The following is a 25,767-nucleotide window of genomic DNA, read 5'->3' as shown; positions in this document are numbered from 1 at the left end:
ATTCATTCTACCTTACGAATTTCCTATAAATTACCTTCAGGCTTACTGATCCTGCAAGGTATCTTTTCTGCATGTTTTCCATCCAGCATGTGCCACAAGGAATAGAGGTGGGGAGAGAGCCTTTGTTTTGCTATACTTTTCTTCTGCTTTCAAGTGGGCTTTTCTTTCTTTTTTCCCTAAACCACCTTGCTTGGACCTTTTGTCTGTGTATCTATGTAACACACTCTCTCTCTCTCTCTCTCTCTCTCTCTCTCTCTCTCTCTCTCTCTCTCTCTCTCTCTAAGAAACTCTGGATGTGGATAACTGTTACCCATAAAAGATGAATTTCAAATCAGTAGTTTTAATGTCTACACATTACATGAATTTTATTAAATGATACAAAAGCTATAAGAAACAGAGCTTCAATAAAAAAAAAGTGGCAAATCCATACTGTCTGTAAGGCGAACTGACTGAAAAAGATCCAGGACCTTTGACAGCTCCCATTTATGGTGAAATAGTGTTGCTGGATTTATTCCAGCCATGAAAAAGAAAAGAGAAAACCTCTCAAATAAAACAATTCACTTTTAACAGTTTCCTCAGCTCTATGTAAAGTGTAAATGTAAATGTAAATTCCCAGACAGGCACTGTCAGTGAGCAGAACGGCAAGAGTAAAGTAAAAAAATCCCCCTCACTCTCCCAGTGTGGCAGGGGGAAACGAAAAAAGTGAAATCCAAATTTCTACAAAATGATCTTTAAAAAGAATATTGATGAAACAGAAAATATATGAAACAAAATATATAAAAACAAAATACACTACTACCTATACAATGCTGAATAATCAGCTAACCCTCAGTGATGATGGGGTAAATTCCTACATTCTGCCACATTCTGCTCACTGACAAATAAAAATGTATGTCTAAAGGCCCATGGTGACCCACATTACAAGTGTAAACTAGAAGAAATATAGAACAAAACAACTACAAAATGCAAAACAAACTAAAATCAACTAACTAATGACTGGTCCCAGGTGGGGGTAAAGAGGAGGGGAGGAGACATTCACACATAATCTCAGGGAATCACATGCGCTGTTTCAGGGCTTCTGTCACTATTGTATATTGTCAACATGTTTATGTTACTATCTCAAATGCTTTACACATGATTTATCCATCTTCTACAAGCCTAATGCAAGTTTACATTACATGTTGTAAAGAAATCATAACACTTGAGTGATAGACCATGAGATGTGGCCACTAAGGCCATCAAATTATTACTGAAGTTGTTTTCTTTTAATGTATAAGTGTATCATAGCCTCTAGCAACTTATGGTTACTAAAAGAACCGGAAGGGCACACTTTCAAAGGTACTAAGTTTAAAACTACAAATGTCAAGCCCCCACATAGAATAAGAAAACCGATAAAAGCCATATATTCCATGGAAGAGTTAAGAGAATCCAAACATGACTTTAAGTTCCAAAATTTTGGTGCTAGATTCCTTTTAGATAGTGGTGACCAACAAAAGACTCTAGAGAATCCAGGATGAACCACACCACTAAAACCGTCTCCAGTACTTGGAGTGCTTAATTCATTTCGGCTCTACAAAAGTTACTAAAACGCCACGCACCTTCCAAAATGTAAGTGATCTCTAAAATTTTGAGAGAGAGAGAGAGAGAGAGAGAGAGAGAGAGAGAGAGAGAGAGAGAGAGAGAGAGAGAGAGAGAGAGAGAGAGAGAGAGAGAGAGAGAGAGAGAGAGAGAGAGAGAGAGAGAGAGAGAGAGAGAGAGAGAGAGAGAGAGAGAGAGAGAGAGAGAGAGAGAGAGAGAGAGAGAGAGAGAGAGAGAGAGAGAGAGAGAGAGAGAGAGAGAGAGAGAGAGAGAGAGAGAGAGAGAGAGAGAGAGAGAGAGAGAGAGAGAGAGAGAGAGAGAGAGAGAGAGAGAGAGAGAGAGAGAGAGAGAGAGAGAGAGAGAGAGAGAGAGAGAGAGAGAGAGAGAGAGAGAGAGAGAGAGAGAGAGAGAGAGAGAGAGAGAGAGAGAGAGAGAGAGAGAGAGAGAGAGAGAGAGAGAGAGAGAGAGAGAGAGAGAGAGAGAGAGAGAGAGAGAGAGAGAGAGAGAGAGAGAGAGAGAGAGAGAGAGAGAGAGAGAGAGAGAGAGAGAGAGAGAGAGAGAGAGAGAGAGAGAGAGAGAGAGAGAGAGAGAGAGAGAGAGAGAGAGAGAGAGAGAGAGAGAGAGAGACCTGCTCTCAGACCTTTGCAGCTAAGGTGAAGATCCCAGCACCAAGCCTCAAGTGAAAAATGCAGAAACAAAAGTTTAGCCATATGGCCTCTGTGGTACAGATATCATTTCAATTTTATGCACAAAGCCCTTGACCTCACCTTGCCTAAACCCAACTGTTGCCAACTCTGTCCAGAAAGAGCACTTGAAAAATGTTATTTCTAAAAAAAATGAAGAATCATTTTTATTGGCCACCAGTGCCACATCATCAGCAAAGAACGACTGACTCACATCCTAGGCTCCCCTCTCCCTATACTCTAAGATCTTCACATTCACCACCCCATCCATTAAGCAATTAAACAATCATGGTGACATCACACACCTCTGCGACAGACCCATCTTCAACCTGGAAGCTCTTACCCTCCTCTCTACCTAATCACAAAAAACTCCCTGCTAATAACTTTCCTTCCACACTGTGTACTCATAACACCTTCCAAAAATCATCTCCAGCAACTTCCTCATATGCTGTCTCCAGATCCATAATATCTACAAACAAATCTTGTTCCTCACACTGATTCTTTCAAGCAAACACCTGATCCACACATCCTCTACCACTACTAAAACCACATTCTTGTTCCCAATCTCATGCTCTGTGCATTCTGTTATCCTCTCAATCACCTCTCCCATACAACTTCCCAGATACACTTAACAAACTTATCCCTTTGTAATTCGAACACTTACCTATGTCCCCCTTGCATTTATACAATGGCACTAAACAGGCATTCTGATACTCTTCAGGCACCTAACCATGGGTCATACATACAATAAAAATCTTAACTAATCAATCAATCAGTGAGCCTCTTTTTGTAACAATTAAAATTCAATGCCATCTAATCAAGCCACCATGCCATATTCCATCTCACATAAGGCTTCCAACATCTCTTTTCTTTCCACCAAACCACTTGCCATGACTCTGACACTGTATACCACCCTGAACCAAAGCCCCCACATATGCCACCCACCTTCAAACACATTCATCAATCCTTAAAGTACGAAAAGGTACTCAACACCTCATCTAATTATGTTCACATTTTTCTTGAACTAATAACATTCATCTAAAACATCTTCTTATTGCCCCTAAAGTTTGATAATGTTCCCTTAACCAAACTCTCATAAGGACATTTTTTTCAGCACCTTCTGGACCTCCTGTTGCCTTTTCTTGTACATCTCCCAAGCACTTGCACCCTTCCCTGTTACACTCAAACACTTATCTTCTTTTCACAAGCAACTTAACTTTAGTCACCCCACCACTTACTACACTTTTTCTCTGGCCCATCTCACATCTTCTGCATGCCAGACACTTGTCTCAAACACATCAGCAGAGCTTCTCTTTATACTTCCCTTTCCACAAATAATCCTTCAGCCATTCTACAAGCAACTTCTCATATCTCTTCACACAGGCCTCTTTTGCAAGCTCACTTATTTTCACAACCCTCTTCTCACCCACCTCATTTCCTCATTTCTAGAAGCCTCAACAAATCTTCATCCTTGCCTCCACAAGAAAATGACCAAACAGCTATCCCTCTCAGCACATTCACAACCAAGAGTCTCTCTTTCAAATTGCTTTTCAATTATTGTGTAATCCAATAATGTCACCTTACCATCTATGTCACACCTTTGAAACTATGTATCCCTAATCCCAGTTTTTCAGCAACCAACTCCACAAGCTGTTCACCATTTCCATACACCTCAATAAATACCCCATGCCCCCCCAGTTATACCCTCAACTGCCACATTACCCACTTATGCATTCAAATCATCAATCACAGTAATCATTTATCACAGTAAAACTACCAACACTCACTCAGCTCCTCCCAAACCACTCACAGTTCTTCACTGGTCCTCTTGTGGCCAGGTGCATGAGTTCTAAGTATCATCCATCACTTATAATCACCATTTTTACCCACAACAGTCATAGGCTCATTTTCTTGCATTCTTTTACATAATCCCATAAACCCTCCTTCAGCAGAAGTACTACCCCTTCCCAAACTCTTTTCCTTACATTAACCCTTGACTTTACCCCTAAGTCATTCCCAAACCATTTTTCCCCCTATGTTTGAGCTCTGTTTCATATAGACTTAGAACATCTAGGTCCTTTCCTCAAACAAAAATCTCTCTCTCTCTCTCTCTCTCTCTCTCTCTCTCTGTTCTTTTCACCTTGGTTATCTACACACACATTGAAACACTCTACTTCAAGCCTTCAAAGGAGATAAGCAATCCTCATACCACTCCTCTCCCCATACTGTAAAGGATCATAAAGCAATACTTTGAGATAGCATTTAAAAATTTGAGTACAAATTCTTATAATGACACTATGACTTCACAGTAATGACATGTTGAAAGAGAATCAAGTGCAAAATTTACTATTTTTTGATATTCTTTTCCATATATAATACTTATAAATATTAAACTGTTTTTTGTTCATATTTATAATGATCCTAAAGATTAATAATATATTTCTGTTCCACAAGCTCTAGGAAAATCATTTGGAATCATAATCCACCTACGAATCTTCACTTTTTATGGAATGCCAGGTTTACATTCAAGAAAAATTCTTATCTCTATTTATTATTCATTTACTATAATTGATCACCGTTTCCCACATCAGTGAGGAGGTGCCAAGAAAGAGACAAAGAATGACCCATTCACTCATATACACACACACACACATATATACAAAGGCCCATACATGTACATATACATATACATACACATACATATCAACATATTCATTTATCTATTTATTCATTTTGCTTTGTCGCTGTCTCCCGCGTTTGCGAGGTAGCGCAAGGAAACAGACGAAAGAAAATGGCCCAACCCACCCCCATACACATGTATATACATACGCATCCACACACGCAAATATACATACCTATACATCTCAATGTACACACATATATACACACACAGACACATACATATATACCCATGCACATAATTCACACTGTCTGCCTTTATTCATTCCCATCGTCACCTCGCCACACATGGAATACCATCCCCCTCCCCCCTAATGTGTGCGAGGTAGCGCTAGGAAAAGACAACAAAGGCCCCATTCGTTCACACTCAGTCTCTAGCTGTCATGCAATAATGCCCGAAACCACAGCTCCCTTTCCACATCCAGGCCCCACACAACTTTCCATGGTTTACCCCAGACGCTGATTCAATCCACTGACAGCACGTCAACCCCAGTATACCACATCGATCCAATTCACTCTATTCCTTGCACGCCTTTCACCCTCCTGCATGTTCAGGCCCCGATCACTCAAAATCTTTTTCACTCCATCTTTCCACCTCCAATTTGGTCTCCCACTTCTCCTCGTTCCCTCCACCTCCAACACACACACACACACACATATATATATATATATATATATATATATATATATATATATATATATATATATGAGATGAGAGAGCTTGGGAAGTGAGTCAGTCGTTGTTCGCTGATGATACAGCGCTGGTGGCTGATTCATGTGAGAAACTGCAGAAGCTGGTGACTGAGTTTGGTAAAGTGTGTGAAAGAAGAAAGTTAAGAGTTAATGTGAATAAGAGCAAGGCTATTAGGTACAGTAGGGTTGAGGGTCAAGTCAATTAGGAGGTGAGTTTGAATGGAGAAAAACTGGAGGAAGTGAAGTGTTTTAGATATCTGGGAGTGGATCTGGCACCGGATGGAAACATGGAAGTGGAAGTGGATCATAGGGTGGGGGAGGGGGCGAAAATTCTGGGAGCCTTGAAGAATGTGTGGAAGTCGAGAACATTATCTTGGAAAGCAAAAATGGGTATGTTTGAAGGAATAGTGGTTCCAACAATGTTGTATGGTTGCGAGGCGTGGACTATGGATAGAGTTGTGCGCAGGAGGATGGATGTGCTGGAAATGAGATGTTTGAGGACAATGTGTGGTGTGAGGTGGTTTGATCGAGTAAGTAACGTAAGGGTAAGAGAGATGTGTGGAAATAAAAAGAGCGTGGTTGAGAGAGCAGAAGAGGGTGTTTTGAAATGGTTTGGTCACATGGAGAGAATGAGTGAGGAAAGATTGACCAAGAGGATATATGTGTCGGAGGTGGAGGGAACGAGGAGAAGAGGGAGACCAAATTGGAGGTGGAAAGATGGAGTGAAAAAGATTTTGTGTGATCGGGGCCTGAACATGCAGGAGGGTGAAAGGAGGGCAAGGAATAGAGTGAATTGGAGCGATGTGGTATACCGGGGTTGACGTGCTGTCAGTGGATTGAATCAAGGCATGTGAAGCGTCTGGGGTAAACCATGGAAAGCTGTCTAGGTATGTATATTTGCGTGTGTGGACGTATGTATATACATGTGTATGGGGTGGGTTGGGCCATTTCTTTCGTCTGTTTCCTTGCGCTACCTCGCAAACGCGGGAGACAGCGAAAAAAAAAATATATATATATATAAATATATATATATATATATATATATATATATATATATATATATATATATATATATCAACATATACACATATATATACACATACATATATACACATGAACATATTAATACTTGCTTGCCTTCAATCGATTCCCAGTGCCACCCTGCCCCACAGGAAACAGCATTGCTTCCCCCGCTTCAGCAAGGTAGCCCCAGGAAAACAGGCAAAAAAGGCCACATTCATTCACACTCAGTCTCTAGTTGTCAAGTGCAATGCACCGAAACCATAGCTCCCTATCCACATCCAGGCTCCACAGACCTTTCCATGGTTTACCCCAGATGCTTCACATACCCTGCTTTGGATCAGTAACAGCACATCAACCCCAGTATACCACATTGTTCCAATTCACTCTATTCCTTTCACTCCTCTCATCCTCCTTTATGTTCAGGCTCTGATCACTCAAAATCTTTTACACCTCATCCTTCCACCTCCAATCTGGTCTCCTGCTTCTCCTTGTTCCCTCAACCTCTGACACATATATCCTCTTTGTCAATATTCCCTCACTCACTCTCTCCATATGTCCAAACCATTTCAACACTCAAACATTTCATTTCCAACAAATCCACCCTCCTCTGCACAACCCTATCTATACCCCATGCCTCGCAACCATATAATGTTGTTGGAACTACTATTCCTTCAAACACCCAGTTTTTCTCTGTGAGATAATGTTCTCTCTTCCCACATATTCTTCATCACTCCCCCAATTTTTCTCCATTCAAACTTACATCCCAATCAACTTAGTCCCTCAACCCTGCTGAACCTAATAACCTTGCTCTTAGTCACATTTACTCTCAACTACCTATCTTTGGCTAAGATATTAAAGAGCAAGATTTAATTAAGTTGCTGAAGTCAAATTTAAAGGATCTGAACAATAAGGAACTCATGCAACTGGAGGCAGAAAAACTTCAAGTACCAGTACATCCCATATCAAGTCAGATTCACAAGAAATGGTTTAACAGAAGTGTCTGATTATCTAGCTAGACAAAGCTGTGATCCTCATTAAAGACATGGGTCCCAACCAAATGTGACTGTGGCATTATCTAAACAGCTTACAGATGCTTCAGATGCCTATAAAGAAAGTTATTCAGAAAGAAAAAGGAAGGCCACACATAATATTTAATAACTCTTTCAAAAGACAAAGGTAAACTTTCATTCTCTCCAGTTGAATCAGCTGCTGAATCTGATAATTCTGAGGGTAATGTAAACAAGCATCCCTTTCCCTCCCCCTCTCTTTCTTTCTCCCAATAACCCTTACTCCACCTGAATCCCTCTTCATCACCACCTAAAGTCCTAATTACCAGCATTCTCATTATCAATAAATTTTGTCTGATTTAACCTTGATATGGCAGAAGTTGTAAAATCCTATAGTTTGAATTACATCACGTTAAAGTGTGGTATACTGATGGTAAGCTGTTTTGGGTACAGTTCATATATCAGTTAAATTGAGGAAATAATTCAGAATATAACCCCCTTTATATTATAGGTTTCAATAACTCGTATGACGACAGATTACTAAAACAACAGATCTCCAAAAATATATTCCCAGGCTTATAGAAGGGCCATATGTAAATACACATGGGCAACTCTTTGTATGTCTGGCTCTCATGGCTGAATGGGTGGGCCTATTACAATATTTCGTGGGTATATTCAAGGCTCCTAGTTACAAGTTTCTCCACTATATAACAATATCTGGTTTTGTTGCATAAAATTTTTCTTCTTCATGGACAAGAATCTAATATTCCTGTCTAATTCCAAGGGACCAAAGGCCTCCAGCTCTCTAAGGGAAATAGCAGACAGAGCCCAGAGGGGCCCAAAGCTGATGATAAATACATACATGAAGTCTCATGCTCTAGCGACTCATGAGACTCTTAATCAAAGCAGATAACCATTAGGCATTCACTAGGGAGTCCACAATACAGTATGGACACTTAATGGTGTGTTCTGATGTCATTTCATATTGTTTAATATCTATATGTAATACAATTTATGTAAAATGGATAAATGTTATGTCTGCATCTTTGGAACAGAAATGTCATCATTAGGTTTGGGGCCCTAAAATAAAAGCCATAAGGGTTCATTTATGGATTCACTTTGCAAGATCTTTTCTCTGCATGCATGATGATACTGTTAAGATGTTTAAAAGCTATTCATGAAAAATGTTTTTCATAAGGATCTTTCAGCAGTGGTAAACTGTTTTTCACTGGTAATCCACTAAGATTAAATTCCTTATCAAAAGAGATACAGTATATGCACAGTTTCACAAAAACTAAACTGAAGCAAGCAACAACCAATAATGACCTTTCAATTTCCGAAAATTCATGAAATTGCCATCTTGAGTCTGAAAATGGGATTGTTTTCATATCAAAATGAAATGAAATATAGTGCTCTACATCATCACCAAATGCTAAACTCTTTTACTTATACACATTATATCACTATAGTAAATGTAAATACCTCTTCTTTGTAATGTAAATGGTTGCCCTACATCACAGCCAAAACACAATCTTTCTTAAGTTGCCATTAAATGAACAGCAAATGAATGTGACTCCCAACAATTTATCCAACATCTTTCCAAAGTACTATATTTGGTATGGACATGGCACGAACAGAACATAAAAACTATTTACAATTCTATCATCTCAAATTATATAAAGAATAAAATAACAGGAAAAGACATATAAAGTGAAAACAGCAGAAGAAATCCTTACCTAACGACATCAGTTCGATCCTCTTGAATTGCAACAGTAGTGACATGAGTGTGTGATGATCGCACCTGAACTCGCGGAGAAGAAGTGGTGACCACTGTGCTGCCAGACAACCCCAAGGCAGCATCCCATGGTGGTGGAGGAGTGGAGCTTATGGGTGGATGACTTGCTGAGCTCCCTCCACCACTCACAGTAACTACACCTCGTCCACTACCTACATGCCCAGGAAACAGCTGCACGTTAAGGCACTAATACACTACAGGTGGCTATCAAATGCAAAAAAGAAGCAACAGGATATGGTAATATCCAATTAAAAAAGAAATACCGTTACTAAAAGACCAAATGCTGTAAGTACTCTACACCTCCCTAAATCTGAAACAACACAAGACACTGTACTTGGGAAATCTCTTCAATACAGTTGATCTCAATTACATCAAATATATTTGTAGTTCTTTATTGCTGGATGATACTATCAAATCTTACTGGATGTATATAATCATTATATTATATTCTACACAAAAACACAGCTTTATAACAAAACACTAAGCAAAAAATGTAGGAATTTCACTTGTAATTAAAACTCAATAAGCATATAAACACATATGTTTTACCACTATCTACACAAACTAACCTTGGAAGACAATTAGACAATCAGATACAAGTTGATGCATTACAATAAAAAGCCACAGCATAGTTAAAAGTGCATAATACGTAACCAAGAAGGATGGCATGCAACATATCCTAAAAACATAATTATAACAAACTAGACTTCAGAAAAAAATGTTCTCTGCAAAACTGGGCTGGGAGAATGGTGGTCATCTGGTTGATTTTCTTGAAGTCTTTGTAAATCTTTTACCAATACTGGAGAAGACATATAAGGTGATGGAGAATATACTTCAACCAAAGGAAAATTAGAGGACAAATCTGCATTTGAAAGTGCTCCACTCTGGGTGGCTATGGGATGTGCCACTGGAGAAGGAGTACGAGATCGTGAGTATGGTGCTGGAGAAAATGATCTATACTGACAGGGGGAATATGAGTTCCCATGAGCTAAGCAGGAATGATGGTCTTTAAAAGGAGGAGATCCTGATCCTCCTAGATATCTGGCAAGAGAATGTTCAATATAAGCTTCATCTTCAGCTGAAGGTTTATCCACCATTGATTTTCTTTTAGGATTTGCCCCTTGCATTCTAAGAGTTTCAGTCCCAGCAAAGGATTTTCTTGATTGAGGCTTCATATTTTCAGGAAGAAGCCTTGCAACATTTGAGTCATCATAATGCAAAAATTCCTCAGTATCATTCCAACATTTTCTACCCCATGGAACACTCTCTTTCAATGATTCTTTGGATGCAATGTGATTAACATGGAGTATAGGTGACTTGGGAATAGCCCCTTTAGCACTTACAGCTGACCCTGCTAAATCATCTTCAGCTAAATCTCTTTCTGTTGGTAATGGTGAAGCAGAAAGTTTTTGCATTACCCTCTGTTTTCTAGCATGGGGTGAGCAGAGAGATTCTACTTGTTCTACTACCTGGTTAGGATATTTTGAACAATTGTGCTTAGGACTTGTCCCTGCCAAGCATAGTGAGGTCTGCTGCACCAATGAATGAGATGATGGAGAATTTCCTGTAGACGTGATATGGGTGTCTGGTAAGACAAATTCATGTTTGCTTTGATCAACAGAATGCTGAGTGGTTAGGCAGGAAGGTGTATAAGACTGTGAGTGGGAACGATGAGAGGAAGGATTATTAATCTCATCATCGGAGAGATGGTGTGATGAGGTACTAGTTGGGGTGCCTGGTCGAGAAGCTGTCTTGATGGCCTCCCACACTTCACGCACAGCATGAATGGCAGCCTCAGCATTGGTACGACGTACAGCTCGTTTTTGGGGAGTATCATTAGGAGTTGCAATGCCTGAGTGTATAGGGGATAAAGCTAATACATCTTCAGTAGGCAACTGCCATACAGGATGCTGTCTTTCACTTGGCTGCACATGCATCATTGGCACCATGCAATCCTTATCTAATCTACACATACTGTCTGCATGCCAGATGTTATATCCAGTCATGCCAATACTAGGACTACACAGATGCGAAAAACGAGGGCTACCACCAGCAAAACGAGGGCTTGGAGGTAGACTGAGGTAAGCAACTCCACCTCGAGCTAGTGAAAATGAAGAAGTAGAGGTGGCCTGATAAGTTCCACCACGGGGTGAGCGCGGAGGCACTGGAGGAGGTACACGACCACGGCCAGAGTGAGGTCGGTCCTGCAGCACAGCAGGAAGATTGACTGGTGTTGAGGGTGTGCCAGATCCAAGGCCAGAGGCAACAGCAGAGCTTCCCCCTCCAGCTGCTACTCCTGACATACCACCAATGGAGGTTGCTCCAGCCACTGCAGATGAGGTGGTGACAGTGACAGTGGCCACCGAACCCCCTGCAGCCATGGATAAGGAGACAGCGACCTCACCACTCCCACTGGCCCGGTCCTCAGCACTAACACTGCCACCTGCAAGCACCACGCACCACACCTATCACACACCCACCTGCGCATGCCTCCTACACACTACTTACCCTAATACATAAACAGAGCACAAGAAAGAGAAGCTCTATACCACTGCAAGAGAGACTAAAAGTTTCACTAAATGACAACATTTCAATAAAACTTGCCTTAGAACATCAAAACTAGGATGATATGGTTGGCTTTCCCTAATGATTAAGTATATCAACTTACATAACTCTACTAAATACAGTACATATCTAGGTTCTAATAAAAATGAGTTTGGAGGCCCTGGAATCAATTCTGATATAGGAGTAGCCATAACATAGAAAACCACAGTATCAAAATTCAGGAAATACTCATGAAAGTAATGCTACCGAAATTATTCTTGTGCCTCTCCATATCTTCTAGATCACATACACTCTATCAAAATTAGATGTTTTCATCCTTGGCTGTTAAACCTAGACCATATAATCTTTAATTATTTATATCAGGGTTAATCAAACTTTTTAAAGCCATATACACATGTATATACATACATGTCCACACACGCACATATACATACCTATACATTTCAATGTATATATATATATATATATATATATATATATATATATATATATATATATATATATAATATATATATAAAATATATATATATATATATATATATATATATATTTTTTTTTTTGCTTTGTCGCTGTCTCCCGCGTTTGCGAGGTAGCGCAAGGAAACAGACGAAAGAAATGGCCCAACCCACCCCCATACACATGTATATACATACGTCCACACACGCAAATATACATACCTACACAGCTTTCCATGGTTTACCCCAGACGCTTCACATGCCCTGATTCAATCCACTGACAGCACGTCAACCCCGGTATACCACATCGATCCAATTTACTCTATTCCTTGCCCTCCTTTCACCCTCCTGCATGTTCAGGCCCCGATCACACAAAATCTTTTTCACTCCATCTTTCCACCTCCAATTTGGTCTCCCACTTCTCCTCGTTCCCTCCACCTCCGACACATATATCCTCTTGGTCAATCTTTCCTCACTCATTCTCTCCATGTGCCCAAACCATTTCAAAACACCCTCTTCTGCTCTCTCAACCACACTCTTTTTATTTCCACACATCTCTCTTACCCTTACATTACTTACTCGATCAAACCACCTCACACCACACATTGTCCTCAAACATCTCATTTCCAGCACATCCATCCTCCTGAGCACAACTATATCCATAGCCCATGCCTCGCAACCATACAACATTGTTGGAACCACTATTCCTTCAAACATACCCATTTTTGCTTTCAGAGATAATGTTCTCGACTTCCACACATTCTTCAAGGCTCCCAGGATTTTCGCCCCCTCCCCCACCCTATGATCCACTTCCGCTTCCATGGTTCCATCCGCTGCCAGATCCATTCCCAGATATCTAAAACACTTTACTTCCTCCAGTTTTTCTCCATTCAAACTTACCTCCTAATTGACTTGACCCTCAACCCTACTGTACCTAATAACCTTGCTCTTATTCACATTTACTCTTAACTTTCTTCTTTCACACACTTTACCAAACTCAGTCACCAGCTTCTGCAGTTTCTCACACGAATCAGCCACCAGCGCTGTATCATCAGCGAACAACAACTGACTCACTTCCCAAGCTCTCTCATCCACAACAGACTTCATACTTGCCCCTCTTTCCAAAACTCTTGCATTCACCTCCCTAACAACCCCATCCATAAACAAATTAAACAACCATGGAGACATCACACACCCCTGCCGCAAACCTACATTCACTGAGAACCAATCACTTTCCTCTCTTCCTACACGTACACATGCCTTACATCCTCGATAAAAACTTTTCACTGCTTCTAACAACTTGCCTCCCACACCATATATTCTTAATACCTTCCACAGAGCATCTCTATCAACTCTATCATATATATATACATATACATACACACACATATACATACATACACAGGTACATAATTCATACTTGCTGCCTTTATTCATTCCTATCGCCACCCCGCCACACATGAAATGACGACCCCCTCCCCCCATAGGTGCGCGAGGTAATGCTAGGAAAAGACAACAAAAGCCCCATTCGTTCACACTCAGTCTCTAGCTGTCATGTATAATGCACCAAAACCACATCTCCCTTTCCACATCCAGGCCCCACACAACTTTCCATGGTTTACCCCAGATGCTTCACATGCCCCAGTTCAATCCACTGACAGCACATTGACCCCGGTATACCACATCGTTCCTATTCACTCTCTTCCTTGCAAGCCTTTCACCCTATTGCATGTTCAGGCCCAGATCACGCAAATGTTTTTCACTCCATCCTTTCCACCTCCAATTTGGTCTCCCACTTCTCCTCGTTCCCTCCACCTCCGACACATATATCCTCTTTGTCAATCTTTCCTCACTCATTCTCTCCATGTGACCAAACAATTATAACATACACTCTTCTGCTCTCTTAACCACACTCTTTTCATTACCACATATCTCTCTTACCCTTTCATTACTTAGCCAATCAAACCACCTCACACCACATATTGTCCTCAAACATCTCATTTCCAGCACATCCACCCTCCTCTACACAACTCTATCTATAGCCCACACCTCGCAACCATACAACACTGGAAACACTATTCCTTCAAACTTAGCCATTTTTGCTTTCCAAGATAATGTTCTCGACTTCCACACATTTTTCAACGCTCCCAGAACTTTCGCCCCTCTCCCCCATCCTGTGACTCACTTCTGCTTCCATGGTTCCATCCGCTGCCAAATCCACTCCCACATATCTAAAACACTTCACTTCCTCCAGTTTTTCTCCATTCAACCTTACCTCCCAATTGACTTGTCCCTCAACCATACTGTACCTAATAATCTTGCTCTTATTCACATTTACTCTCAGCTTTCTTCTTTCATACACTTTACCAAACGTAGTCACCAGCATCTGCAGTTTCTCAACCGAATCAGCCAACAGCGCTGTATCATCAGCGCACAACAACTGACTCACTTCCCAAGCTCTCTTATCCACAACAGACTGCATACTTGCTGCTCTCTCCAAAACTCTTTCATTCATCTTACTAACAACCCCATCCATAAACAAATTAAACAACCATGGAGACATGACGCATCCCCTGCCACAAACCGACATTCACTGAGAACCAATCACTTTCCTCTCTTCCTACTCGTACACATGCCTTACATCCTCCATAAAAACTTTTCAATGCTTCTAGCTACTTGCCTCCCACACCATATATTCTTAATACCTTCCAAAGAGCATCTCTACCAACTCTATCATATGCCTTCTCCAGATCCATAAATGCTACATACAAATCCATTTGTTTTTCTAAGTATTTCTCATACATTCTTCAAAGCAAACACCTGGTCCACACATCCTCTACCATTTCTGAAACCACACTGCTCTTCCCCAATCTGATGCTATGTACATTCTTTCACCCACTCAATCAATACCCTCCCATATAATTTCCAGGAATACTCAACAAACTTATACCTCTGTAATTTGAGCACTCACCTTTATCCCTTTTGCCTTTGTACAATGGCACTATGCATGCATTCCGCCAATCCTCAGGCACCTCACCATGAGTCATACATACATTAAATATCCTTACCAACCAGTTAACAACACAGTCACCCCATTTTTTAACACAGCTTTCATCTTTCACAAATCTTTTACTACCTCTTCTCTGTTTGCCAATTCATTCCCTCTAACCCTCTCACTTCGCACACCACCTCAACCAAAACACCCTAGATCTGCCACTCTATCATCTAACACATTCAACAAACCTTCAAAATACTCACTCCATCTCCTTTTCACATCACCACTACTTGTTATTACTTGTGTATATATGTATATGTCATTACATGCATATATATGTATATGTCTGTGTATGTATATGTATGTATACGTTGAAATGTATAGGTATGAATATGTGCGTGTATGTATATACATGTGTAGGTGGGTTGGGCCATTCTTCCGTCTCTTTCCTTGTGCTACCTTGCTGACGCAGGAGACAGTGACAAAGTATAATAAATGGATACAATATATTATAAATTTTTTTTTTTTAATTTGCTTTGTTGCTGTCTCCCCCGCGTTTGCGAGGAAAGCCCCAAGGAAACAGACGAAAGAAATGGCCCAACCCCCCCCCCATACAAAATGTAAACATAACACTTTTCCACCCACGCAAATATACATACCCATAATCCCAATGTACCCATCCTTTATATACCACACAGACCCCTACATAAAAACCCCTGCACACAATTCACACGGGTCTGCCTTTTTTCATTCCCATTGCAAAACCTGGGCCACAAAAATTGGAATAAACTCCCCCCCCCCCCTCATGGTGGGGGGGAAAGAAACTGGGAAAAAAAAACAGGGGGCCCCCATTCGTTCACACTCGGGCCCTCTAGTTTTCCCCCAATGCAAAATCCCCAAAAAACCAAAAGCTTTTTTTCCCCCCAAAATCCAGGCCCCACAAATTTTCCCCCAAGGTTTTTACCCCAGACGCTTCAACCCTACTGTACCTAATAACCTTGCTCTTATTCACATTTACTCTTAACTTTCTTCTTTCACACACTTTACCAAACTCAGTCACCAGCTTCTGCAGTTTCTCACACGAATCAGCCACCAGCGCTGTATCATCAGCGCACAACAACTGACTCACTTCCCAAGCTCTCTTATCCACAACAGACTGCATACTTGCTGCTCTCTCCAAAAACTTCTTTCATTCGTCTTACTAACAACCCCATCCATAAACAAATTAAACAACCATGGAGACATGACGCATCCCTGCCACAAACCGACATTCACTGAGAACCAATCACTTTCCTCTCTTCCTACTCGTACACATGCCTTACATCCTCCATAAAAACTTTCAATGCTTCTAGCTACTTGCCTCCCACACCATTATTCTTAATACCTTCCAAAGAGCATCTCTACCAACTCTATCATATGCCTTCTCAGATCCATTTAATTGCTACATACAAATCCATTTGTTTTTTAAGTATTTCTCATACATTCTTCAAAGCAAACACCTGGTCCACACTCCTCTACCATTTCTGAAAACCACACTGCTCTTCCCAATCTGTTGCTATGTACATTCTTTCACCCACTCAATCAATACCCTCCCATATAATTTCCAGGAATACTCAACAAACTTATACCTCTGTAATTTGAGCACTCACCTTTATCCTTTTGCCTTTGTACAATGGCACTATGCATGCATTCCGCCAATCCTCAGGCACCTCACCATGAGTTATACTTACATAATATCCATTACCAACCAGTTAACAACACAGTCACCCCATTTTTAACACAGCTTTCATCTTTCACAAATCTTTTACTACCTCTTCTCTGTTTGCCAATTCATTCCCTCTAACCCTCTCACTCGCACACCACCTCAACCAAAACACCCTAGATCTGCCACTCTATCATCTAACACATTCAACAAACCTTCAAAATACTCACTCCATCTCCTTTTCACATCACCACTACTTGTTATTACTTGTGTATATATGTATATGTCATTACATGCATATATATGTATATGTCTATGTATGTATATGTATGTATACGTTGAAATGTATGCGTGTATGTATATACATGTGTAGGTGGGTTGGGCCATTCTTCCGTCTCTTTCCTTGTGCTACCTTGCTGACGCAGGAGACAGTGACAAAGTATAATAAATGGATACAATATATTATATATTATTTTTTTTTATTTGCTTTGTTGCTGTCTCCCGCGTTTGGGAGGTAGCGCAAGGAAACAGACGAAAGAAATGGCCCAACCCACCCCCATACACATGTATATACATACACGTCCACACACGCAAATATACATACCCATACATCTCAATGTACACATACATATATACACACACAGACACATACATATATACACATGCACACAATTCACACTGTCTGCCTTTATTCATTCCCATTGCTACCTCGCCACACATGGAATAACATCCCCCTCCCCCCTCATGTGTGCGAGGTAGCACTAGGAAAAGACAACAGAGGCCCCATTCGTTCACACTCAGTCTCTAGCTGTCATGCAATAATGCCCAAAACCACAGCTCCCTTTCCACATCCAGGCCCCACAGAACTTTCCATGGTTTACCCCAGACGCTTCACATGCCCTGATTCAATCCATTGACAGCACGTCGACCCCGGTATACCACATCGATCCAATTCACTCTATTCCTTGCCTGCCTTTCACCCTCCTGCATGAGAAGCGCATGAAAGGAAAAAGTTGAGAGTAAATGTGAATAATAGCAAAGTTATTTGGTTAAGTAGGGTTGAGGGACAAGTTAATTGGGATGTATATACATGTGTATGTGAGTGGGTTGGGCCATTCTGTCGTCTGTTTCTTGCGCTACCTCGCCAATGCGGGAGACGGCAACTAAGTATAATAATAATAATAAAGTTTGAATGGAGAAAAATTGGAGGAAGTGAAGTGCTTTAGATATCTGGGAGTGGACTTAGCATTAGATGAAACCATGGAAGTGAAGGTGAGTCACAGGTTGGGGGAGGGGGTAAAGATTTTGGGAGCAATGAACAATGTGTGGGAAGGAGAGAAAGTTATTTCGGAGAGCAAAAATGGGTATGCTTGAAGGAATAGTGGTTCCAACAAACGTTATATGCTTGCAAGACATGGGATATAGATAGGGTTGTACAGAAGAGAGTGGATGTGTTGGAAATGAAATGTTTGAGGACAATATGTGGTGTGAGGTGGTTTGGTTGAATGAGTAATGAAAGGGTAAGAGAGATGTGTGGTAATAAAAAGAGTATGGTTGAGAGAGCAGAAGAGGGCGTGTTGAAATGGTTTGGACATATGGAGAAAATGAGAGAGGAAAGATTGACAAAGGGGATACATGTGTCAGAGATAGAGGGAACAAGGAGAAGCAGGACACCAAATTGGAGGTGGAAGGATGAAGTGAAAAAGATTGAGCAATCGGGGCCTGAACATACATAAGGGTGAAAGGGATGCAAGGAACAGAGTGAATTGGAATGATGAGGTATACTGGGGTTGACATGCTATCAATGGACTGAACCAGGGAATGTGATGCATCTTGGGTAAAACATGGAAAGGTCTGTGGGTCCTGGATATGGATAGGGAGCTGTGGTTTCAGTGCATTATACATGACAGCTAGAGACTGAGTGTGAAAGCATGTGGCCATTTTTGTCTGTTTTCCTGGTGCTACCATGCTGAAGCAGGGGGTGGCGATGCTGTTTCCTGTGGGACAGGGTAGCGACAGGGATGGATGAAAGCAAGCAAGTATGATTGTGTACATACATATATATGTAAATGCCTGTGTGTGTATGTATATGTTGATATGTATATGTGCATATATGGGCATTTATGTATATATGTGTGTACATGAGTGGATGGGCCATTCTTCGTCTGTTTCCTGGCACTCCCTCGCTGATGCATGAGACAGCGATTATGTATAATAGATAGATAGATAGATGCATAAATATATATGAATGTGAATATCAGCAAGATTATTAGGTTCAGTAGGGTTGAGGGCCAAGTTAATTGGGAGGTAAGTATAAATGGAGAAAAACTGGAGGGAGTGAAGTGTTTTAGATATCTGAAGAAAGTGTATGAGAAATACTTAGAAAAACACATGGATTTGTATGTAGCATTTATGGATCTGGAGAAGGTATATGAAAGAGTTGACAGAGATGCTGTGGAAGGTACTAAGAATATATGGTGTGGGAGGCATGTTGTTAGAAGCAGTGAAAAGTTTTTACAAGGATGTAAGGCATGTGTACATGTAGGAAGAGAGGAAAGTGATTGGTCCTCAGTGAATATAGGTTTGCAGCAGGGATGTGTGATGTCTCCATGGTTGTTTAATTTGTTTATGGATGGAGTTGTTAGGAATGTGAATGCAAGAGTTTTGGAAAGAGGGGCAAGTTTGCAGTCTGTTGTGGATGAGAGAGCTTGGGAAGTGAGTCAGTTGTTCGCTGATGATACAGCGCTGGTGGCTGATTCGTGTGAGAAACTGCAGAAGCTGGTGCCTAAGTTTGGTAAAGTTTGTGAAAGAAGAAAGTTGAGAGTAAATGTGAATAAGAGCAAGGTTATTAGTTACAGTAGGGTTGAGGGTCAAGTCAAGTGGGAGGTAAGTTTGAATGGAGAAAAACTGGAGGAAGTGAAGTGTTTTAGATATCTGGGAGTGGATTTGGCAGCGGATGGAACCATGGAAGCGGAAGTGAATCATAGGGTGGTGGAGGGGGTAAAAGTTCTGGGAGTGTCGAAGAATGCGTGGAAGTCGATAACATTATCTCGGAAAGCAAAATTGGGTATGTTTGAAGGAATAGTGGTTCCCACAGTGTTATATGGTTACGAGGCATGGGCTATAGATAGAGTTGTCCGGAGGAGGGTGGATGTGCTGGAAATGAGATGTTTGAGGACAATATGTGGTGTGAGGTGGTTTGATCAAGTAAGTAATGTAAGGGTAAGAGAGATGTGTGGTAATAAAAAGAGCGTGGTCGAGAGCAGAAGAGGGTGTTTTGAAATGGTTTGGTCAAATGGAGAGAATGAGTGAGGAAAGATTGACAAAGAGGATATATGTGTCAGAGGTGGAGGGAACGAGAAGTGGGAGACCAAATTGGAGATGGAAAGATGGAGTGAAAAAGATTTTGAGTGATCGGGGCCTGAACATGCAGGAGGGTGAAAGGAGTGCAAGGAATAGAGTGAATTGGAACGATGTGGTATACCGGGGTCCACGTGCTGTCAATGGATTGAACCAGGGCATGTGAAGCGTCTGGGGTAAACCATGGAAAGTTCTGTGGGGCCTGGATGTGGAAAGGGAGCTGTGGTTTCAGTGCATTATTACATGACTGCTAGAGACTGAGTGTGAACGAATGGGGCCTTTGTTGTCTTTTCCTAGCGCTACCTCCAACACATGAGGGGGGAGGGGGTTGTTATTCCATGTGTGGTGAGGTGGCGATGGGAATAAATAAAGGCAGACAGTATGAATTACGTACATGTGTATATATGTATATGTCTGTGTGTGTATATATATGTGTACATTGAGATGTATAGGTATGTATATTTGCGTGTGTGGACGTGTATGTATATACATGTGTATATGGGTGGGTTGGGCCATTCTTTCGTCTGTTTCCTTGCGCTACCTCGCTAATGTGGGAGACAGTGACAAAGCAAAATAAATAAAAAAATTTTTTTTTTTTTTGCCGCTGTCTCCTGCGTTTGCGAGGTAGCGCAAGGAAACAGACGAAAGAAATGGCCCAACCCACCCCCATACACATGTATATACATACGTCCACACACGCAAATATACATACCTACACAGCTTTCCATGGTTTACCCCAGACGCTTCACATGCCCTGATTCAATCCACTGACAGCACGTCAACCCCGGTATACCACATCGATCCAATTCACTCTATTCCTTACCCTCCTTTCACCCTCCTGCATGTTCAGGCCCTGATCACACAAAATCTTTTTCACTCCATCTTTCCACCTCCAATTTGGTCTCCCACTTCTCCTCATTCCCTCCACCTCCGACACATATCTCCTCTTGGTCAATCTTTCCTCACTCATTCTCTCCATGTGCCCAAACCATTTCAAAACACCCTCTTCTGCTCTCTCAACTACGCTCTTTTTACTTCCACACATCTCTCTTTAAAATACGTTACTTACTCGATCAAACCACCTCACACCACACATTGTCCTCAAACTTCTCATTTCCAGCACATCCATCCTCCTGCGCACAACTCTATCCATAGCCCACGCCTCGCAACCATACAACATTATTGGAACCACTATTCCCTCAAACATACCCATTTTTGCTTTCCGAGATAATGTTCTCGACTTCCACACATTTTTCAAGGCTCCCAGGATTTTCGCCCCCTCCCCCACCCTATGATTCACTTCCGCTTCCATGGTTCCATCCGCTGCCAGATCCATTCCCAGATATCTAAAACACTTTACTTCCTCCAGTTTTTCTACATTCAAACTTACCTCCCAATTGACTTGACCCTCAACCATACAGTACCTAATAACCTTGCTCTTATTCACATTTACTCTTAACTTTCTTCTTTCACACACTTTACCAAACTCAGTCACCAGCTTCTGCAGTTTCTCACATGAATCAGCCACCAGCGCTGTATCATCAGCGAACAACAACTGACTCACTTCCCAAGCTCTCTCATCCCCAACAGACTGCATACTTGCCCCTCTTTCCAAAACTCTTGCATTCACCTCCCTAACAACCCCATCCATAAACAAATTAAACAACCATGGAGACATCACACACCCCTGCTGCAAACCTACATTCACTGAGAACCAATCACTTTCCTCTCTTCCTACACGTACACATGCCTTACATCCTCGATAAAAACTTTTCACTGCTTCTGACAACTTGCCTCCCACACCATATATTCTTAATACCTTCCACAGAGCATCTCTATCCACTCTATCATATGCCTTCTCCAGATCCATAAATGCTACATACAAATCCATTTGCTTTTCTAAGTATTTCTCACATACATTCTTCAAAGCAAACACCTGATCCACACATCCTCTACCACTTCTGAAACCACACTGCTCTTCCCCAATCTGATGCTCTGTACATGCCTAAACAACCATGGTTGTTTAATTTGTTTATGGATGGGGTTGTTAGGGAGGTGAATGCAAGAGTTTTGGAAAGAGGGGCAAGTATGCACTCTGTTGGGGATGAGAGAGCTTGGGAAGTGAGTCAGTTGTTGTTCGCTGATGATACAGCACTGGTGGCTGATTCATGTGAGAAACTGAAGAAGCTGGTGAATGAGTTTGGTAAAGTAAGTGAAAGAAGAAAGTTAAGAGTAAATGTGAATAAGAGCAAGGTTATTAGGTACAGCAGGGTTGAGGGTCAAGTCAATTAGGAGGTAAGTTTGAATGGAGAAAAACTGGAGGAAGTGAAGTGTTTTAGATATCTGGGAGTGGATCTGGCAGCGGATGGAACCATGGAAGCAGAAGTGAATCATAGGGTGGGGGAGGGGCGAAAGTCCTGGGAGCCTTGAAGAATGTTTGGAAGTCAAGAACATTATCCCCGAAAGCAAAAATGGCTATGTTTGAAGGAATAGTGGTTCCAACAATGTTGTATGGTTGCGAGGCGTGGGCTATGGATAGAGTTGTGCGCAGGAGGGTGGATGTGCTGGAAATGAGATGTTTGAGGACAATATGTGGTGTGAGGTGGTTTGATCAAGTAAGTAATGTAAGTGTAAGAGAGATGTGTGGAAATAAAAAGAGCATGGTTGAGAGAGCAGAAGAGGGTGCTTTGAAATGGTTTCGGCACATGGAGAGAATGAATGAGGAAAGATTGACCAAGAGGATATATGTGTCAGAGGTGGAGGGAATGAGGAGAAGTGGGAGACCAAATTGGAGGTGGAAAGATGGAGTGAAAAAGATTTTGAGTGATCAGGGCCTGAACATGCAGGAGGGTGAAAGGCGGGCAAGGAATAGAGTGAATTGGATCGATGTGGTATACCGGGGTAGACGTGCTGTCAATGGATTGAATCAGGGCATGTGAAGCATCTGGGGTAAACCATGGAAAGTTGTGTGGGGCCTGGATGTGTAAAGGGAGCTGTGGTTTCAGGCATTATTACATGACAGCTAGAGACTGAGTGTGAATGAATGGGGCCTCTGTTGTCTTTTCCTAGCCCTACTTCGCACACATGAGGGGGGAGGGGGATGTTATTCCATGTGTGGCGAGTGGCGATGGGAATAAATAAAGGCAGACAGTATGAATTATGTACATGTGTATATATGTATATGTCTGTGTGTGTATATATATGTGTACATTGAGATGTATAGGTATGTATATTTGCGTGTGTGGACGTGTATGTATATACATGTGTATGGGGTGGGTTGGGCTATTTCTTTCATCTGTTTCCTTGCGCTACCTCGCAAACGCGGGAGACAGTGATAAAGCAAAATAAATATAATATATACATACACATACATAAATGCACATGTGCATATTCATACTTACTCACCCCTCATCCATTCCCGGCATGACCCCTTGTCAAAAGGTAGTGCTAGGAAACACGAAAAAAGACCACATCCACTCACTCATTCTCTAGCTGTCATGTGTAATGCACCAAAACCAATTTCCTCTCCTATCCAGGTCCCAAAGACCTTTCCATGGTTTACTCCAGATGCTTCACATCCCCTGGTTCAGTCCATTGACAGCATGTCTTAATATTCATGGATATATTTACTAGCATACAGCCTAGTACGTTGTTGTGTGTTAAAACAAACATTTAAGAAAATTACCATATACTAAAATAAAAAGCTTCACTGACAGGACTTCATTCACTCTTATATCACATTAACACAAATCTTATGGTAAGACTAGAAGATTTTCCACATAACCAGCAAATCTTAGTAAATGCTGGGCTCTTACTCAAAACGTGGAAGAGCATGTATCAAGATGCCATGATTGTTTACATCTGATTTAATCAGGATATGTGAACAAATAATCTATGCAAATACTACAGCGTTTCTATTCTGTAACTCAAAAACTTGAGCTTTTTGATGTGCTAAAATATAAAACACCTCCTTATTAATCTCAATATTTCTGGACATAGTTACTCACATTCAGTAGAGGTTTCATTCTGTGTTCCGTGAACGAAGATTAGTTTATGACAAAAAAAAAGCAATTTATTGACAGGACTTCATCCACATTCATATACCACATTAACATATCCAGTTTTACATAAGGCTTGGTAGCAATCCCAACTCATTGACACAAATTACTAGATGATGGACTCTTACTCATTTTGAGGGTCAAAATACTATTTAGACAAGACAATCTTCAAAATTTTGCTAGATACTCACCAGGTGGAGGAATATGTGAATGACAAGACACTATGTCTGTTTACATTAAATTCAGATGCATGGACACACGAACTATGCAAATGCAAGAGCTTTTGTACTTTTATGAAAGTTAAGACTTTGAGCATTTTGATGTACGTTTGCAACAGAAAGTGCCTGTTTATTGATCTCTCAACAATTCTTGACATATTTTTTCTTATACAGAACAGTATTCTATACTGTATATCATTAGAACACATTCAAAATTATCAGCAAATGGAAAAATAAAGTGCATTCTTGACAGGACTTCATCCACTCACCCTCAATACAGCATTATCACATTCAGTTTTCTGATATGACTGACAGTTTTTCTGTCATTAGAGGTACCCCTAAATGCTGGGCTCTTAATCATTCTTGATGCCTTAAAATACAGTTTCAAGTGCAAAAATCATCAGTGCTTTGCTAAAAACTCAACAGGTTGAGGAAAAACATATAAGGAAAAGCCATGTTACTTGTTTACATTAAATCTGGAAACATGGAGAGACACTATGCAAACACAACAGTGTTTGCACTAGTAAGTAATTCAAAAGTCTAGCATTCTAATACATATTTCAAATATCAAGTGCCTATGTATCTCTCTTATTTTCATAACACATGAAAAAGTATCTGGTGTACTGTATTAACACAAATACAGTACCACATGATGTTATGCAAGTTCTGTGCAATGGTCATTCATAGAATTTTGACGTTTCAGTAAAAAAATCACAACAGTAAATCTGACAAAAAAGTGTCTGTGAGTGTATTACTGTAATTCTAGCTGTTTTTAGATGATTTACATAAAACATTGTATTTATACTTCATTAATTTGTGAGAAAAATGGGTTGGGTAGAGCATAAAACTTATCCCATGTGAAACATCTTAAAATGGGTCTGTTGGTAATAGAGGCCACACTGAAACATTTTCATGACAGCGTATTCAGTCGTAAAGTACAAATCCACTTTTGCAAC

General features: G+C 40.9%; 1 protein-coding gene across 23 annotated transcripts in view; it reads right to left on the bottom strand.

Moving 5' to 3' along the window:
• The window catches only part of LOC139765081 (phosphatidylinositol 4-phosphate 5-kinase type-1 alpha-like), a 372,175-nt gene that overhangs the window by 104,484 nt on the left and 241,924 nt on the right, over positions 1 to 25,767 (bottom strand). For 21 of the 23 annotated variants that reach the window (XR_011716566.1, XR_011716567.1, XR_011716568.1 and 18 more), the window contains 2 exons: positions 11,554 to 11,901; positions 9,400 to 9,610 (listed from right to left, as the gene is read on the bottom strand). Coding sequence is in view for 20 of the 23 variants with exons in the window: in XM_071692221.1 (XP_071548322.1) it covers positions 9,400 to 9,610; positions 11,554 to 11,901 (559 nt within the window). In the remaining 3 variants the exon portion in view is untranslated. The remainder of the gene's footprint in view (positions 1 to 9,399; positions 9,611 to 11,553; positions 11,902 to 25,767) is intronic. The other 2 variants (XM_071692235.1, XM_071692236.1) reach the window with 1 other exon arrangement.

This window comes from Panulirus ornatus, chromosome 52 (genome assembly GCF_036320965.1).
Source record: "Panulirus ornatus isolate Po-2019 chromosome 52, ASM3632096v1, whole genome shotgun sequence".
Lineage (NCBI taxonomy): Eukaryota > Metazoa > Arthropoda > Malacostraca > Decapoda > Palinuridae > Panulirus > Panulirus ornatus.
Note: the sequence above shows the minus strand (reverse complement) of the source record. Positions and strands in the feature narration are given on the sequence as shown.